The 21,078-nt window shown below is 29.2% G+C and overlaps 2 protein-coding genes across 2 annotated transcripts; one reads left to right on the top strand and one right to left on the bottom strand.

The window, feature by feature from the left end:
- Nucleotides 1-750: 750 nt before the first annotated feature.
- Nucleotides 751-3,327, bottom strand: LOC113382739 (coiled-coil-helix-coiled-coil-helix domain-containing protein 2-like). Its single transcript, XM_026620968.1, has 3 exons — nucleotides 3,123-3,327; nucleotides 1,719-1,872; nucleotides 751-1,075 (listed from the first exon to the last, which is right to left on the bottom strand). Exons 1-3 carry the CDS (start codon nucleotides 3,167-3,169, stop codon nucleotides 830-832), a joined length of 447 nt encoding a protein of 148 aa, XP_026476753.1. The 5' UTR covers nucleotides 3,170-3,327; the 3' UTR covers nucleotides 751-829.
- Nucleotides 3,328-5,582: 2,255 nt separating this feature from the next.
- On the top strand, nucleotides 5,583-8,398 carry LOC113383595 (zinc finger matrin-type protein 5-like). The gene is made up of 3 exons (XM_026621848.1): nucleotides 5,583-5,835; nucleotides 6,755-6,892; nucleotides 8,052-8,398. The coding sequence occupies exons 1-3, from the start codon at nucleotides 5,709-5,711 to the stop codon at nucleotides 8,396-8,398; spliced, it is 612 nt and encodes a 203-aa protein (XP_026477633.1). The 5' UTR covers nucleotides 5,583-5,708.
- The last annotated feature ends 12,680 nt before the right edge of the window (nucleotides 8,399-21,078 follow it).

The following is a 21,078-nucleotide window of genomic DNA, read 5'->3' as shown; positions in this document are numbered from 1 at the left end:
GTGAATTTACATGAAAAAAAATACCTGAAGTTTGTGAAAAATAATGTAAAGAAAATTTTGTGTATTCAAATTTCTTTATGTTAATTTTGGTAATGGAAATAATGAAACAGTGCATTCAACGAAGTCAACAATTTATTGAAATTTCATATCGTAACAAACAAATCATATGCAGACCTATATATACAGAAATTACATTTCATTCTTGACTTATGTTGTTGATATTCGTTGATATTTTTAACACATCATGCAACTTCATTTACAACATTTTGGGTGCTTATTGCAACAATAACAGTATTGAAGTATTTGGTTTTACAATGCAAACTTTAAAATGCACACCCCTATTTATATTATATACTGCATATATTTTACAGGTAAACTTAAATTGATTCTAAAATATGAACTAATTTATCTATTTATTAGGAGCACTGGCACATAAAATGTTGATAGTCTTCAAATATTAAATTTTGATTGCACAAAATCTGTTAAGATACATTTAACATAGAATATTTACATGTAGAAAAACTCTTGAAATACTAATGATTCATTTATTGTTCATCACTTGATCATATGCTATTGAACTGTAAACAAAGCCAAATAATTTATTTTATTAAATTTACAGCAAATAATTGATCAAACAAATTATTGATAACATATTAAAAATACAAGAAATTATATAAAAATAAAATATTGTAATATTTATTGAAATTACTACAGATCAGAAAATATCAAACCTTTCATAAATTTCAATACATATTTATCTACAAGTGCTCACAGTTCAGTTTTGTCACTACTACAATACCATCACTTTTTGCTTTTAATTTTATTCCAATTACATACTATGAGCTGTCTTGCATTGTCTCAATGCCTCATTGAATCCTTCGCACAAAGTCAAATCAGATTGTCCTTGTGCGCATTGCAAGAATTGTTTGATTTCCCATGCGCAAGGTCCAGTAGGTTCTTGGCCTTGGTAAGCAGCAGCTTGTTGTTGCAATTGTTGAGGGGCTTGTGCAGGTGCTGCTTCACTGGAGGAACCACCAGAGAAGAGACCAGTTATACCGGCTCCTACTACATGACCCTGGGAGGAATAGAGGTTGTAGAATTTTTTTGTAGAATGGACAATTTTATATAACAGATTAGTTACATACTCCTTGTGTAATTTTGTCAACATTAGTCTTGACTTAATAATTTTGTAATATAAACATTTTGTTAATAATTTAATAAATTTTAATATTTATTAATATTATATTTATATTTTGTAGGTTCATTCACTAAAGAAGAGTCAAATTGGGACTTGAAACATATGGAAGTCTTAAAAAAATGTTTAATAACATAATTCAGTTTTGTTTTCAATTTCTGGACATATAGGCTTTGCTTTTATGCACAAAATAAGTGTCCAGATATTTTCAACTTGGTACCTATATGTACCAACTGTAGTAAAAGGTTCATTTGAAAAGCAAATTTGAATTAATTTAATTCAGTGTAAAATTTGATGTATCTAACTTATACATAATAAATTGTGTATTACTGCAAGTCTGACACCATTCTTAGATTTTGTGAAAACAGTAAGAGATTTCAAATATTTCCCCCGAAGAATCTTAATTTAAGATCAAAAATCCAATATGAAATATTTAGAGAATTAACATGAAGCATTTTTTTACTTAGATTTATTATTTTTGGGGCTTCTAGCAATCTAGCAATTATGAGAACTATTAACTTACCACAGCGGATCCAACAGCGACTCCTCCAGCTGTTGCAGCCATCTGCTGGAACATAGATGGCTGTTGTTGGGCCTGCATGGGTGTAGCGGCTGCAGGTGCATGGGCTGGCGGGGCTGCTGGAGGGGCCCTTGCTGGCAAATTCGATGAGGCAGCACTGTTATGAGGTTTGGGAGAAGCGAAAGTTGAATTATTACTATTTTGTAATTAAAAATATGGACATAACGTGGGCACGCAGGTATTTGTGAGGGAAAATGAAGTATTGAAGGTAAGAAATATTTATATTAAAATTATAATCACACAAGGTTTGCATTGAGAAATTGGTAAATATGTTTTAAAATATTTCAAATATATAGTGTTAATGTTTATATCAAACAAGAAAATGATTTATAAATTAAGGAAGTTACATTGAGAAATTAGAAAATATTATGTTTTTTATAATATTCAATAGATAAGTTTTGTTAATACAAATCATTTTAGACGCATATGTAAAGATAAATGATTTACAAATAAGAAGTATACAAAATATATATTAGCAATAAAATATATACAGTATTACCATACATATCCAAGATTATTTATTCATACAAACCAGAAGCAAACAGACAATCATTCATTCCATTCAGATGTTATAAATAATTTGCAAATAACACCAGCCAGCACACAATATGAAAATTATAAATTAATACATTAAAAGTAATAGTGACTAATAACTACAAATCAATAGCATAATTTTATTTATATGTATATAAGGAAAATCATATAAACTTATTAAAAAGTATATTGAGAAAGTGATGTGTGACATTGCGGTAGGAATAGCTCAGTTGAATAGAATTCGAATTGTTTATTGCATAGAAATAATAAGTGAGTAGTATTTGGTAAAATAGTTAATTTAAAATTAAATAGAAATTGAATTGAGTAAAATTTGAAGAATTAGAAGTGAAAAGAAAAGCACTAGAACAATTAGAGTTGGTAAAATCAGATTTAGTAGAAGAAAAGAACAAAGAAATCAGTTGCTAAAAGCAAAAAAAAAATGATGGTGGGTTACAAATAAAAAAACTGAAAGAATGGCTTATAAATTTATGTAAATCTACTATAATAATATTAAATCAAGAAAATCTCAATTAATTATTGTTGTTTAATGAGAAATGTTCAATTCAAAGTTTGACCATGGCATTGCTCAATGTGATGCAATTTGCCTTCGGCCGAAAACATTGAACTCTTTGGGTAATTTTCCTTAATTAGTTTCTGAAAACAATATAAATAAATTCAAGTTTTGAGGAACTATTAATTTACGCAATACTAAATGGTTATGTAACAGTGAATTATTGACGGCATGTTAGCAACTAGAGACACATATTTTAAGGTTACAAAATATAATTAAGGATCTAACAGTGAAAAACTTACCGTCTTGGTGCTGGTGGGGGGCTAGCAGACCTTCCTCGACGGGGCATTTTGTTTTATTTTTTTTTAATAAAGAATTTCTCAAAATATATAATTTTATTGTTTGTAAAAAAATTCGATCGACTTTTTGACTTTGACACTCTTTTGTCTCTATTTGACGACTGAAGTACTGACGTACGTCGCGATGATACTAGAACGTTCTGCAGACGATAATCGCAGACGTATGTCTATTTTTAAATGTTAGTATAGCGACATCTCTGAAGTCGGAAGCGAAACAAAGCTGCCAAGTCATGGTAACGGAAATTAAAAAACGGGTTCAAAATGCAATTGTTTATACTCAAATTTTGAGATAATTATTTTATCATTTTCTGGTTTTCGTACAGCGTATGTAAATGCTAAAATATTTGGGTACAGGATTTGATAAAACGAATAAAGGATTTAATGTTTTTACGGTTAGCGTTGTTATGGCAACGCTATGTTACGCTCATTTCTTCATATAAAATGGTACTAAAAACTATTAAATGTATTTGTTGTGCGAGCAGGCGTTTTACACATAAAATTTACTTCACGTATGTGTTATAAATGCAAATATATAGCATTTTGACAGTTTTTACTACCAATTTATTTAAAGAAAATATCGTGACATACTGTTGCCATATCAACTCTATGTTGTGGTCTGTTTTATCGCAATTTTATTATTATAAATTTAACCCTTTTCACTCGCGAATTCCGAGATTTATATGAATGAATTTTGCCGCCGGAGCGGTTGCATCCGAGTCGAAAGGGTTGAATGTTATCATTTTCGTAATAAAACTATACTACTCTTTCACTGTGAAAAGTTTCACATCATCAAAAAAAATTCAACAATTAATTACGCTATTACTGTCTTGCTGATCTTTACCAAAAACTAATTACCCTGAATTCCAATTTCTTTATGAATTTTCAAAGTCGGTTCAGGATTTTCTGATAAATTTGCACGCCTAATATTTTTTTTAAAGAATGACTCAGCCGATAGTCTTGCAAAACTAATCAACGCGATTTTATAGAGTCTTTAAATTTTTTGAAATTTGCAAATAAGATTTTCTATCGAAAACACAAACTTGGTCAAGAAGTTAATAATGTTAATTATTTAATGCGTAAATTAATAATTCATTTATGTATGTATATCTTCTTTTTTTTTTAAAACAAATATCAGACAATCGATCATTTTACAATCATTGCCAAAAGGCCAAATATTTGGCAATTAATCAAATTACAAAGTATGCGTCATACTTTCATTCGTTCGGTGTGATCAGGTGATTTCCGAATATTCTAGACTAAAATATTAATTCAATTTGCCAAACTTATTTTTCAAAGTCGGCCTAATGGGTGAACAAATATTTATTCGACGCGGGCGATGTGTACATTGAAAGTATAAACATAAGCAATGCATATATTGACAATAAAAAGATTAATAATAAAATGAGGTATTTAAATCAAATAAAAATAAAATGATTTTAAATAACCAATGTTAAAATATATGCTTTGTAAACTTAGCACCCATTTTAAATCAATATTTAATGTATTAAATATTTGTGCAGATGGAAGACAGTCAGGGATTGCATTTGTTGAAAATATTGCATTTGTATAAATATTTAATACAAAAAGTTAGCTTAGCAATCAAATCTTTTGGTAATAATTTATGACATCTTGCAATACAAACCGTATACCAAATTATTGAAAATACACCAAAGAGAAAGAGCGACCAGGACTTCGCTCATCTAAAAGATAATTATAATTTCAGTGCGAGAATTCTAATATTCTAGATCCTCCTCCCCTACGAACTAATGCCTAACGACGGTTTCTGTAGAAACCAGGGACAAGGGAAAGCAGAGGTTTTAGTCGGTATTATACCCAGGCGGTATTGAGTCCGACATACCCAGACAAAAGACCCAGTCTGAGATTCTTTAATGCATTAATTCGCTATACAAAAAACACATATCTCTCGTTTTACATGGATACGTTTCATAAAAAATCTTGTAACTTGAAACATTCACTTTTATATGAAAAAACCGGGCTATCCAAAAATCACTATGAAAAACTATTTTTGTCAGTTTTTAATATGATGATAACAAATCGAAAAATGAATCTCAATATATTTAATATAAAACATATTTAATAATCTTTAACAAATTAATAAATCAAATATTAAGAAAACCATGATATATATTGATAATTAAATAGTAAATAATTCAATTTATAAAATTTGTTCAAGTGATATATGCAATCATAAGATTCTGATTATAAGTAAACAATAGAATAAATTTGTTATTTCAAAAGTTAACGGTTTGAATCTTATCTTTTTGTAGGTTATTTTTATGTTGGCGACAGTGGCTTATACAGACAAATCATACGCGTGAAGTTGCTGTTTGACATTTGGGTTGTGTTGTTTGACGTTCATTGATCAGACAATAATTCGTAGTGTTTACAACTACATAACCTAACAATTGATAAATATTATAAATACGGCTAGTAAAAAAATATAATCAAGTGACATGTATTTTTAAATAAATTATAATAATATTAACATAATTAAAGTACAATTTCATCATGAATGCAAAATATCACTGTGATTATTGCAACATTTCGTTTAAAGATGATGGCACCAAACGAAAAACTCATTTGAATGGATTTGCACACAATCGTGCTAAGAATGAATATTTATTATTACACAGAGGCAAGTTATAAAATTATCAACATATATACAATAAATTTAGCATAATCTAATTTAGATTATATTGAATATATCCCTTGCATAATTTCCAAACTACTTTTAAAAGTGTATTTTTGTAATCATAATTAAATTTTTAAGTATCTTGTCATCCAATGTAATAAGACGATAATTGCTGTCAGGATATATAAATATCATTTTTTTTATTAATTGGAATTGATTTAATTTTTGACTTTTTGTGTATTCATTGTAGCAATTTATATAAAGTCTTAGTAATTCATACAACATTTTAGAAAAGTTATTAACGGTGCCAGAAAGATAACTGAGCATCGTCAACTCTTCAAGATACTATACAATTAAAGATTATTGTTCAGTCTGACAAGGCATGTTTGTCTTTTCTTTGGGATTGGGATGATTGAAAATTTGACATGATAGTTGTATACAAAAATTAATTATAATTTCTTTTTAGAACATATATAGTTTTATGACTGAATTTTAAATAAATTTTTCATACATTTGCCTTAAACATTTCAAATTAAATTGTTCAGAGAAGATATGTTCACTTGCATCACATAATATCATAATTATAGTTATTATATTACTATACTATAATTATCATTATTATATACTATAGATTTTTCGCTGGGCACAACTGCTAATAAATAATCATAATGTTTCTTTTTAATATACAATATTGTTAACAGTCTCTACTCATTGCTTTGTATAAACAGATCAAAGAAAATAACATTAAAATAAGTAAATAAGTAAGAATGATAATTTACTGAAATATTATTGATTTTATAGTTTCATCAATACTGTTCTTATTATTACTTTAATATAGCATATTTAGAATGTAATTGTTAATTTAAAAACAAACCATTCAATTGTTCTTTACCATTATCTTATTGTTCTTTATTATTTTCAGATATAAGAGATATAATACAACAAGAATCAGCTAAACAACCATGTGTAAGATTTTTAAATGGTATGCATTGTAATTTTGGAGCATCTTGTAGGTTCACACATTATTCACCTCCTGAACTGGACAATTTAAGAAGAATCGGTATGTTGGGTTATTATGTTTCATTTCATTAACTTCATTTTATTTTTACCTGGTTTTTGGGATTATAGAATTTCATATTTGTGACTATATTTTATTCTTTACATTATTATTTTATTGGAGTTTATTGAAATCATGTATTATTTTCTTAATTTCATTCCACTATCAATTTTTGTTGATATGTTTTTCTAAATTTATCTTATATAGTCTTCTATCTATCAAATTATACTAGTTATCACTCAATAAGTCTATAAAATTATTTATATTTTGATATGGAAATTTTGAATAATTCGTAGTTGAAATGTACACTTCAGTATTCAGATTATATAAACTATGAATTATTCAAGATATAATATATCCAAGTATAAATAATTTTACTGGCATATTGAGTGATGAATTTATAGATTATTGAAATTCATCCACTAAAAAAAACAAAACTACAAACTTTGTTCTTTTGTATACTAAGATACCCGGCAAAAGAAACATGTAATAGTGATTTTTATTCACAATTCATAGTTTTTATTCATAGAAATATATACTAAATAGAAATATAATTTTATTATATTTCTGAATTATGGATTTGATGGAATTTGGCTTTGAATACTTGCTGTAACCAATTTGAATTATCAGAGAGTTGATAAAAGAAATCATCTTACAGCAGAAATATTTTTGTATCAAGTATTTCTCACTATACTATATTATAATTTACCTTCTTATCAAAAACAATTAAATTGGTTTAAAATGCTATATAGTTTATGAGTGAAATAATTCACAATTCTGTTAATGCTGAATTTCTACTAGTCGGGTTTAAATTACTGCACAAACTTCTATAGTGCACTATAAATTCATGTCATTTTTCTGTGGTATCATTATTTGGAGATGAATTAGAAATTTTTTTGCCATTTTTCTGTGGAATCATCATTTGGAATCCAATTAGCAAAATTCATGTCATTTTTTGTGGAATCATCATATGGAAACTAATTAGAAAATCTTGTCAAATGTAAAACATTGTCATCAGTTTTTGTGCTTTAAATCATCATCATTTTTATTAATTTATTTTTATTTATGGAACCTTTTATTTATTTTATTTATGCAACCTTTAAATTGCTTTGAAAACCAATAAGAGTCTAACATATATATTCTCCATTGCTCAATGATTCAGCTGATGATCATGAAAGGAAGCGTATGGCCCGACGTGTATTCAAATCAGAATCATCGGGACGAGATCTATTAAACTCATGGTTGATGAAAAGGAATAAGATTAAAACCTCAAAACAATTAACGCACAAAAAAGTTTTACAAAAAAATAGTTCTGAATCAGGGAATGAAAGTGTAAGTGAAACCTCACAACTGGAGAGCACCCAAATAGACAACGAGAATGGAAATGATGATACAAATGTATTTACTTGGACTAGACCAAGAATAATGTTAGATATGAACTTTTTGCCACCTTCTCTGCGGGAATTTAAAGAGGAAGACTTTACTGATAGTGATTTTGCACAATGGTGATATGAACTAAATGTGTTGGTGAAATAAACTGTAAATAAATTTTAACTAGAATAAATTATAATTTATATAACATGATTATGGATCTTTATTATAGTTTTATTATTCTGCATATATATAGATACTCTTCTTTTAACTATGTACAGATACAAACATAACTTTACTGAAGAGTAGATCTGTGATTTAGGTTTGACTCCAAAATTACAATAGTATATGCCTGGATTAATTTATTAATTGTTAATAATTAGTTTATAATTTTGTTTAATCAATGGATTGAGTTTAATATTATCGAAAAGGATTAGTACAATATTATAAGTCAAGCTTCTATCTGGGAGCAAATACAGTTTGGAAGAAATTTGAGAAGAAAGGGCAAGGGCACAAATTTTTGGATTTGAATGAAGGTTTTTAAGATTTAAATACCATTTCAAAACTTGTTGGATGAATGTCTTCAAAGAACATGCTATATTCTTAGCCTTTTGGCACGAATTAGTACAAACTAGTACAAAATGTAGTACAAAATTACTACAAACTAGTACAAATGTAGTTCTACCAATTTTTGCATACATTATTTTTTTATTACAGAACAAACATGTTTTTAGAAAGAAATTGTAGTGTTGACGTGTTTTAATGCAAAATCGGCTTTCTTTTTTCTTTGATTTTGAAACAAAATTAAAAGTGTCTCTCGTTAGTACTATAAAAATGATTTTAATTAGAGAGAATAATTTCATAAGATGAATTTGAAAAACATTGAAATATTTTGAAATGATTTTGAAATTGGAGGAGATTGGCAAAGAAATTTCTAATCTGGATCAACTAAGAACTGCAACTCGAATTGCAATTTGATAGTATAAAGATGATGACAGTGACTGTTTAATCAATAAATATCCGAAGAACAAAGCTTAATTCCCAAATAAATATCGAATGCTAAGAGTATTATTCGAAAAACAAAATTTAATCATCAAACAAAATTTCAAAGCAATGTGTTACTTGGACAAAGCTATGAAGATTTTTATTTTAAAGTATATAGTTTAATTCACAGGCGGTAGCTACGAGTATCAATTGCTACAAGAGAGTTCTTTTCATTGTGGAAAAAAGCAGTTCAGCAAATATTGAACAAATTTTTTGTAAAAGAGGGCTAACTTACGACAAACATTTTCAAAAAGTAGTATTTTCGTAACTCTGGACCTGTCTTTTATCTAGTATCTTAATTCTCTTTGCATCGCGGATTTTTTACGTAATGCACGATGAAAGGGCACGGATGATAATGGTAAGTAATCTAAACCCAAAACTAAGATGAACTCAAAATTTATTTAAATTGATTGCAAGTGTCATTTTGCCTTAAGGCGAGTTGCTTATAACTTTCCAATAAGTATAAATAATTACTCTCATTATAATGAGAATTGAGAATTAGCAACTTTTTACATTGCGACGATTTAAAGTTAAAATTCTGACCCGCTTATTTGGATTCCAAACTTTGATGAATTTTTATAATTAAACTATTTTTTGTAGACCTACAAATTTTCGGTATAATCGTTGAGACCATGAATTCTAAGAATTTTTTTTTATAAAAATGTTTCAATAATTAGGGGATAGGGTAAGTTATAGTAATCGTTAAGGCAGGTACAGCCGTTTCGAAGATACGGGTCAAAAAGTGCCAAAAATGGTAATTCAATATTTGAGAGAACGCAGCGTCCGATTTGAATGAACCAAAAAACATTTGATTTGTATTGATTTTTTGGGAAAGCAGCTCTAACGGTTTCGGAGATTCAATGAAAAAGCGCGAAAAAATGCCATTGTAAGACAAAAATGATCATTAGATATATGCACATCGATTTATCACATATGTTATAAACATTTTAATAAGAAAAAAATTGTTTACTGTTATGCTTTGCTTTATCCGTTATACTGCAACGCGGCGCCCACGCGCTTCGATATTTTGTCTTTACGCAGCTAACGTATCGTAATTGCTTCTAAAAAAGTTTGATATTTCCAAAATATTTCAAAATATAAAAAAAAATCAAATTTTTCAAAAAAGCATTTTTTTAAATTTTTAAATCTGAATATGAACAAGCCAATTAGGTACATACCTGGGAGCCTCCAGTATTTTTTTTAGCTCTCTGTAAGATGTTTATATTAGATCGACTGTCACTACCCCAGAGTGAAATGCCAAAGCTTAATCTCAAAGTAAGTCTTCAAGCTGGAAACGTTTTTTCATTTCTTTTGTAAATTAAAAAATTAAATTTAATCAATGTTTACATATGCTATATGCTCATATTCGATACAAAATAGCAGTTTTTGGATACTGTCTTTGAAACGCCTTCTAAAATAATAAAAATATTTTATAACTTGAAATTAAAACAAACATACTTTTTTTTTTGTAGCTTAAGTATTAGGCAAGTTAAAAAAAATGATTATTGATTCAATAATTTACAGCAAGCTATACAACCACTAATTGAATGTAATTCATATAAATTCTTTGAAGAATTTTGTATTTGGCGATAAGAGCTTTGGCTTTGCAAGCCAGAGTTGAAGATTCTATAGCAACCTCAAACAACATGATATCAAGCGGTAATGATATCAGTTTTCACTTGAAAATATAGCTGCCCTGTGAAACTAATCTCTTTCCAGCAGTTGGCTTATCCATATATCAAATATGGATAAGCCAACCGTTGAGTTGCCTGCTAAAAAGCCAAGTATTCAGTAAGGTATCATCTCATAAGTCCTGATTGGTGTTCAACAATAACAAAAAATAAAATTAATTAATTTCCTGCATATCGCTAACTGTTCATAAGCAACACAAAAGCTCATTCAAATCTGATGTAAATGGTCTGTGAAAAAATACCGTTTCCGTTGTCGAGGCTTGTATAAAAAAATATCTGTTTTTTATATAATGTTTAAATTAAATTGTCACATATTGTCACATAAATATGCATATAACGGAATCTCTCATTTAATATAACATATGGGTTAATGTGCTGTGTCAATTACAGAGGTGTCAATTGTGTCGGGCACGACTCCGAACTTGTCGCCCGGAAGAATAATGAACTTAAGTTCATTTCATCATAATGAAAATTTTCATTATGAATAATAATGAAAATTGTTGTTCATTATGAATAATATGAAATTTTTAAAGTTTAAAGGAAACTCACGTATTATTTGATACAATTACCTACATTTCTAATTTCAATAATTATTATTTATTTACACTTGATGCTCGAGCTCTAACATAGCCAAAATATTTTGTGAAATTAGCCGTTTTTTTAACTTCTCGTAGGGTAAGTTATTGAAATCGCAAAAATATCGAAAATGATTTTGTTTTATATATCTTTACGTTTCAAACCTTTCTGAACATTTTGGCATACCTCATAGAAAATTGATATCTGTGTGTGTGTGTGTGTATAGGTGCGGATACAATTTTTCCTCGACGATTTCGAGAACACAATTCTTGAAACATAAGTTCTAAAACTCACTTATATATTTCAAATAAATAATTTTAACTTCGCATTCAGTTTATATAATTCTTAGAAATACGATTTGATAATTTTAAGTTTTCTCGACGTTTCAAATAATTCTGAATCGAATGAGACCAAATTTGGAAAAAGTACAGATTATTTGCCTTAAGTCGACGTTTTCTCAAAAATGCTTAGACCGATTTCAAAAATTTACAAGCCATTCGATGCATCTCGATGAGGACTAGCGATTCGCACTTTTGTGCGACAATCGGCCGAGCCGTTTCTTTGTAAATAGCAGAAAAGTATAAAAAAATTGTCCACGTTTTAGCCCGCAATTCTGAATCGATTTTAAAAACTCAAAAACCGTTCGAAAGGTATTGGTTGGGAAAGATACTGATTAGTTTTTGGTAAAGATTTGTTAGCACGTGTTTTTGTAATTAACTGTTGAATTTTTTCTTGCGATTGATATCGATATGATAGGTCTTCTAGATCATACTTGAATATTACGGCCATACAACAATTCGTTCAACTTTGAAAATTCGTCAAAGTTTCATTATGAGTAATTTTACTCTTTATTGCTCTTAGAAATGCCAAGTACACCTAGTGTTATAATTTTCTATAAAATGAATTTACAAACCCACGATAGATTTTAGCAGTCTATTTTCAGTATAATTTTACAAATTTTATTTTATAAAAACCATATATAATTGTTTTATATTTTCATATCTGCAATTCCTAAATGGACCGTATCGAATGTAATAAACAAAACTTGGTATTATACAAACTTTATTGCGATGATTTTTTTTAAACAAAATGCTTTAAAAATAAATTATTTAAATAACATGTGAAATAAATAAATTTAAATCTAATACTAATTTGGATAAGGAAATTTAAATTTAAATTACAAACTAGTATAAAAATAATCTACAAACTAGTAATAATTTATAAATAATTATAATGTAAATTCATTACTATAATTGTGATTTGTCAGTATACAATTTGCTAATTAGATGTAAAATATATAAATAGCAAATGCATAGTGACTTTTGTACGAGATAAATTTTAACAAAATTGAAAATATTTTGTAAACTTATCTCCCTTAGATAAAAAATACCCTCTCTTCGTCAATGATAAACTAAAAGTCTTAGCATACATATGGTGTTATAGATTTTACTCTTCTGTACAAAATTCGCAAATTAACGCTATATCAATAACTCATGAATTTTAAATTAAATTTCTGTATTCGAAAATTTCAAGCAGTTTATATAGCGTATTAATCATCATACCATGAAAATATTTCTTATCATTTTTCTTCAAAATAATATTGGCAGTCATAAAGTGTTTCATGATTAGACAAAAGGATGACTAAATGATTAAAGTCTAATTATGCTAATGCACGTTGTATCAGATTGCTAAAATTGGTGTCAATAACCATATAATATTACAGATTGGCAGTCACTTTTATGATAACTATTAATCATCCAGATCAGTTTTCCCAACGTGATGTCCATGCCTCTTAAAGAAAATTGAATATTTACGGCAAAAAATCCAAAATGCTATAAGGCTACACCACTTTAACCCTTAGGATGACAAATTGAACAAGAAATAGCAAATTTTTAAAAAGTTGCTGACTGATGCATATTATTTATATTGCTTTTTAGAAATGCTAAGGTATGGCATGATCACAAGTTGGGGAACACTGCTCTGAATGATGTGGTTTAATGCCATTGTATGTGTTATAAGATTAGAAAAATTCAAAAACAGTTTTTGGAGGTTGAAATTTTTTTATGGAACCGCAATTTTTTAAAGAAATATTATTATTAGGCAAAGCCTCAAAAAGATTGGAAAACACCGAATAAGTTACAGTTTTTTGCTTTAACTTACTACTTCAACAGTTCTCAATTTTGTATGTGAATATCATTTACACTAAACGATAATATGTAGGCACTTCCAACCAATAATTTTATGTCTTTTAAATTTTATGTCTGCGTATTTTCTAAATATTTCTTAGCCGCTTCAGAAATCATTTTCAAGGCAAAGCCTGCCAAATTCATAACAAACTCATTCCTATTATCATTTTCCGAAAACGCTCTTCCTGGCTTGTAATGCGTCGGATACTGAATCCTATGTCTCGCAATACTCTTAGCAATAATAACTGCTATGTAGATAATAAAATAGATACTAAAATACAATGGAACATACCACAATTTTCTACCAATGTAATAGTACGAATATTTATCAGTATCTCGGTTTTCTTCCTTCATCATCGACGGTGCCATGGTGGTAGCAGGAGGAACGAACTCGAAATGATGATAATCTTCATAATCGTGATGGTGATGGTGATGATCATGGTCATGATCGTGACTAAGATCTGCGCTGAAACCAGGAGGAGGAGTGTAGTATTCGTGTTCACCAAGTGGAGCGTACTGGATCACGTTGTCATGGTGATGGCTGTGATCGTGCATGTTCCTGACTTGATCATCACCGTGATCGTGGTGATGGTGCTCGTGGCTTCCGGCATCGGGCATTGGTGGACTCTGTGGATAAATATCAGCATCATTACTTTTATTGTTAGAGAAAGAAATAAAAAAAAATATTGAACATGTAAAGGAAACTACATTGTACTATGGACTGGTGTTGATCTTGTGCCATAGATTTGAAGGATGAAGTTTTGTTCTAACCTCTAATTGTTACAGGTATTTGACTGTCAACTACACACAACAAATTCGATTTACATTTATGTTAGCAAAATGGGCTTGCTCGTAGGTAAGTGGCTAGAACTACAAGATCCTGGGAACGATTCCACTTTGAGCAGCCTGTTGCCAAGCAGTAGTGACAACGATTTTTACTTGGATATATAGATAGCAATATATTTCCAAGTGAAAATAGCCTTATTACAGAAATTGCAATAATAATTCATCATACAGACATAAGACAACTGTTTGGGTTGCCATTTGTCGAACAGACTAGTACTAAGATAAGTTAGAACAACAACTTTTAGGACTATCAGGTTCTAATTTCAGTTCAAAAATTATAAATAAAACAAATGTTAGTAAAGTAGACTGTATGTGGCGCAAGTTGTAAAGAATTACTTAATTGGAACCTCAAGGTTGTAGGTTCAAATCTAGCTTACTACTTGGTATCAAACCACCTGATATCAAGCAGTTGGAATATCCATTTTTACTTGCAAGTATAAGTGCACTAAATTAAAAATTTGTCATTTGTAGACACATAGACGTTTCTAGGCCAACTATCAAGGTGTTTTCTGAATAATAATTAACAAAATAATTACTTATCATTATTTAGGCATGTTGTACATGTAGATAAAATCCTATATTGACAATTTTGTGATACTACAAACATAATCAAGAATAGAGCTGGCCAGTTGGTCACCTTGGCATGATATCAGGCTGTGGTGATATCAGATTCTCATTTGAAATTATAAATTTGAAGTATGATAGTAAGTAAAAAATTGCCTTTTAGAAGCTTTTTAAAAAATAATAAAAAAGTCCCAAAATCTCTATTCAAGTGTATTAAAAAGATGTAGCAACTATAAAAGGACAAGTACTGCCTTGTCTTTATCAGTTAAAATAACAAAATATTATTTTTAATAATTTTCTCAATGTTCCAAGTCATTCTGAATCGAATGAGACCAAATTTAGAAAAAGTATGTCTGTGTATTCGTATATAAGCCAATTTTGAAATTGCGTTGTTGGAAATCATCAATAGACTTATTCCAAAAGGCTGATTATCAAACATATAAGAACATCGTTTTATCTATAATAAAACTAACATAAATATTGTTCTGGCTTGCACTAACCAGCTGGCCAGTACATAAAATTTACATTACAGCACATATATTACATAGCTACTTCTGAATATACAAACAATTCGTATTTGAACACATAAACAAATATTTTGGTAAAACACATATTTTGGTTTGTTTGAAATTTGCAATACATGTATTGTTTAAAGATTGCACATTTTCAAACATGTGACCAAAAATATCCCACCTAGAATGGAATGTGGGTTAGTAACTATTATTTTGGGGTAAATTGGAACTAATTTGGTAACAAGTTTTTGTTGATGATCAGATACCGGTGCTTTTTCTTCTTCTGGTTTACTTGGAGGTGGTTTCATGACGGTCATTTCGCTCATATCGCTCATACCACCCATATCACTCATATTGCTCATATCGCTCATATTGCCCATATCGTTGTCTTTTTCTGGACTACTATCTTCTGGTTTTTTCTAAATGGTTAATGACAATTTTTATTGAATTTGTCTTTCAGAAATACTAAAATGATACAGAATGCTATTGAAAAAAAATCGCGATAGTTGATTTTTTTCTATTAAAAGTTCCAATAAACAGTTAGATCAGTTGTTCAACCTAAAGAATTACTCTGGTATACTTCGAATTTTACACATATTTTTATATAGTAGTCTTTTTAAAATATTTTTGTATTGGAATTTTATATATAGTCAATCCTACAAAATAAGCTATTTTGATTAAAAGTCTTACAATCTGAATTTGTGATTGGAGCAAATCTATGTTGAAACCTACAATATATGAAATTGTATAAGGTGACCATATTTTTTTATTTCGAATCCGGGAAGGGAACTCCTAGGGGGGGCGTCCATTAATCACGTGAGTGAGTTTTTGAGGATTTTTGGACCCCCCCACCTCCTTGGTGATACAATTACCCCCCCTCCCGCACCAAACATCACGTATATTTTTACTTTTTTAGTTACGTGAAAAAACTGTAAAATTTTGAGTTTTTTTGAAAATATTTGAATTTTTTTTAGAAAAATTTGTTAAAAAATAAATTCACGTTATATCTTACTATACCCCTCGAAATATTTTGTGAATTTTTTTCTAAACCCCCCTCCCCCTAAAAACCTCATGTCATTAATGGACGCCACCCCTAGTTGTAGGAGTTAGTTAATCTTTATAACTTCAATATGTTTCTTTCATTTTTTTTCAGTATTTATGATAAATACTATTTAGGGATATAATAATTACTAGTCTTTTTTGAATGATTTCAATTTTTTTAAGTAGGATACTAAAAAGAACTCTTCCGTTGCTTGTCTGGAATTATTATGTAAATTGGCATGATGTAGATTTGGTAACCAAACTGATCACCGTGAAATATTGGAGGTCCTTAAAAAAGTGGTTTAATTACGAAAATTTATTTAAAGTTTGCATATTAGCAGAGCGCAGTAAACAAAGTTGCTTGGCGCGCAGGTAATTTGCAAACTTCTATGAATTTTTATAATTAAACCAATCTTCATAAACCTATAATATTTTGCTGTGATCAGTTTGTAAACCAAATCTGTCATACCAAGTATCATCAAAATCTCAAACGAGCAATAGAAGGGTTCTCCTTGTGAGTCCAGAGTTTTTTTAGAATTGTCTTCTAAGGCCATCCGTTTACTCTTTAACATTCTTGTCTAATTAACATTAAATAAAATCCTAAATAATTTTCTTTATAATTAACTGTAATTATTTTAACTTTCTTCATTTTATATTCAATTTATTGTATTTTTTCTTTTTTTGCACATATCAATTTTGTATATAAGACAAATTACAAAAAAATAACTGTAACAAGTAATATCGCTGTTAGTGCATTTGTAAGCTTTGTAAAAATAATTCTAGGTGATAAATATTTATAATAAACATTAAAAATAATATCCTTTTGGAAGGAGACTTTAAACGGGACAAAAAAACTGAATTTGCGCCTCGAAAAATTCGGGACAGAAGATGGAAATTCCGGAACGTATGGTCACCTTAAATTATTATTATTTTCAAATTTCTGTTTTTCTTACAAAATATCTAGTAACATTAGTTGATTTTGATGAAAATCTACCTCAGTTTATAGCAATCGAGTAGTATTTTCAGATCATTACAAAATTTTAATAGAATTTTTGGTGGCCTCACAATTGTTGAAAAATTAGGTAACCAATAATTCGAAATTATTAGCGAATTGTTGTAATTTTTATGGCTAGTCGCCAAACATCACATAAAAATGTTTTACGAAAGAAAAAAATATAAGAGTTTATTGTGTTTACATAAAAATAGTTGATCACAAGGAATTGTGCCATATCTAAAATTATATTTTAGATCTTTACTGGATACTTGGTGTGATTTTTCTTTTCCTAAATTATATCAAGTATTTTCATTTTACCTGAGGAGTGTCATCCATGGGTGGTGGTGCCATGTACATCAACGGCATATCCTGCGGCTGTGGTGGTGGTGGCGGAGGCGCAGAATCACCTCCACTTGGTGGTGGTGGCAAATACACTGGCGGACTAGGTGGAGCACCTCCATTCGAAGGAGGAAGGTACACTGGAGCAGAACTTACCACCGGAGCTGGCGGAGCAGGTGCTGGTGCTGGGGCTGGGAATGAGTCAGGAAAACTAGGTTGCGGTTTTACTTTTGGATAACCTTTATGTTTGTTGCCGAAGTTCGGTTGGTATTGGCCCGGAAAGTAGCGGTCTTGGGCTTCTCCTGTTGCTGGTAGATTTTCTTGGCTTCTTGTCATATCGGATAGAGAAAAGTTAGGGTAGTACTTTCTTTGAGGAACGTTGGTGTCCATGCGAGATGGCTTTTGGGCATAAACTACATCTAGGGATCGACTGAAAGCGGTTTCATTTGCTTTTCTGGCTTCGTAAGATCGCACCAACTCACTGTAAAGGAAAAAAATTATGCATAATAGTGCTTCTAAATATATTGTCCATCCATATACATTTATAGAATTTTTTTTAGATTTGTATATGGTGTGTTGGAGCTTGGAATAAACTTCATTGTGAAAAACCCAACACGTTAGAGGCCTCAAGTCTGTTTGAAGCTCAAGACAACTCAAGGATAATAAATTTTATTTGAGGTAATTTATTTTAATTTTGAAGAATGTAAACAAAAACTTAGAAGGATCTTGGCTATTTCTAAAAAAATCTTTTGCATACGTTTCAATATATAATTTTGTCATCATCAGTGTATACAATTTGGAATACTAGCTTAAAGTAGTTACTAATAATAAATGTAAAATAGATCATTGGTACTAAATTTATGTGCAAATGTTATGGCAATGTCATGTTACGCGCCAACTTCCATACATTATGCTACTGAATCATACTGATTACTGTCAAAATATCATGTATTTGCTGTGCATTCAGACGTTCTGCACATAAACTGCAACGTCACTCGTATGTTATGAAGCTGGGTCAGAAACACTCTGTTATCAATGGTTGTTTTTTTGACATTTGTGCGGTTTCTAGGTTAGATTTTCTATCTGACAACCTGAGAAAAACGCCTGACTGCACAGCAACTACATGGCTTTTGTTAATATTTAGAACGAATTAGTATGGAAAGTTCTTCATAAAATAGCCTTGCCATAACATTGTTTTGTTGTGCGGCAGAATCGGTTCATTAGTGTTATGTGCTTGTACCAATGATGTACAATGTATTTATTATTATTTATTGATTGTATGAATCAATATCTATTTTATTCGAGATGTTGGCTTTAGAAATTTACATAGTTCAGAAAGGTTTTTTTATGATCTTTCGTGAAAATGTCAATAAAATTGTTAACACCTAATATTGACATATTTTGGAACTCAGTATTTTGCTCCAATAAAATACTAGCTTAAATAAAATCTCATTCTTAAAATTTTAATGTTTTCCTTACTTTTAACTTTTTTATTTCTAGTACAGAAATACGTTGAAATAATATATATTTTTTATTATTTTGGCAAGTGCACTCTTATTATTTTAGACGTTTATTGTTTTTACTTACAGTAATCAAAATATATTTTTTTAATATTTAAATTTATAATATATTTTATGATTACTGAAAATATGTAGTTTTTTTTTTAAATAGACTATCCCAATGATTATAAAATACTCGCTAATGAATTTATTGGGGAATGTGAACTATATAATTTCATGTCGAAACTGTTTTCAATTACTAAATTAATTTGAAAGACATTTCAATATAAAGCGAAACGTTAATGATTTTTAAATTAGATTTTAAAACAAGTAATTAATTTTATTACATTTACATTTCAAAATCTTTTGATCAGGTTTGTCTATTTCATTTTCAGTAGAAGTGTGTGTGTTAACACACATTTGCGAATCACATTTTTAATAGGATGTGATTTGTAATTGTAAGTTATTGGAGAAAAATGAATTTGATGACTAATATTGAGACAATTAAGCCAAACGATTTATTAAATCAAACCATTTTAGAATTTGCAACCATGTATGTTGCTTTTTGAATTTGCAATTGTACTTGGCATTTTTTTACAGACAACTCAATCTTTTACCATTTAAGATTTGTGATATAAATGTTGCAATATAAGAAGGATAACAAAATTAGTAGTTCACCTCATATTGTTTGTTTTCAATCACTCGAACCATTTTTTAAATGACTGCTAAAAATTTACATAGAACGATAAAAGAACTTTTTGCAAATATCTTCACGTTTTGAAGGTTTCTGAACATTTTAGCATACCTTAGGAATAATGGAAGTGTGTGTGTACTCGTATTTGCAATTTTTCGTCCCCGTTTTCGGGCGCACGAATTAACCGATTTGAAAGGTTTAAAAAACCTGCGGTTCCTATTGATAGGGAGATGTGCTGACTTAGTTTTTAGCAAAGGCAGGTTCAGCCGTTATGGAGATACGGAGCAAAGAGTGCTGAAAATTCAAATAGAGTTTTTGAGAGAACGGAGTATCCGATTTCGATTATCTAAAAAACATTCAATTTGTAATGATTGGGAGAAGAGGTGATTAATTTTTGGCAAAGACAGGTCCAGTCATTTCAAAGATACAGAGCTAAATGTGCAAAAAAGAGCAGAGTTTTTGAGAAAACTGAGCGTCCGATTTGAATGATTCAAAGAACTTCCTGCTTGTTTTAACAAAATAATTGCTTTTGGAAAAAAAATTGTTTAATTTTTTTTTTAATTTTTTTGTATATTGAAAATAATTCAGAATTTATTTTTAATTCTGACTAAAGTTCTAATATACTTTAAACAAATAATTTCAACTTTTCAATTCAGTTCATATAATTCTTATAAATATTAGACAATGTTACAATATTTATAATAATTTATTTGAAAACATTTCGTTACGGTACGGGAAGTTCCAGAAATTTGCCTTAAGGCACGATACCATACACCAGTAGTTAGTGATTTAGTTCTTTCTATATTAAATCTAAACTACATAATTATACATG

Source organism: Ctenocephalides felis, unplaced genomic scaffold (assembly GCF_003426905.1).
Source record: "Ctenocephalides felis isolate EL2017-DRISC unplaced genomic scaffold, ASM342690v1 CF-g0.4_SCAFFOLD_03570, whole genome shotgun sequence".
In the NCBI taxonomy this organism is placed as follows: Eukaryota; Metazoa; Arthropoda; class Insecta; order Siphonaptera; family Pulicidae; genus Ctenocephalides; species Ctenocephalides felis.
This window is presented reverse-complemented; position numbering and strand designations above follow the sequence as displayed.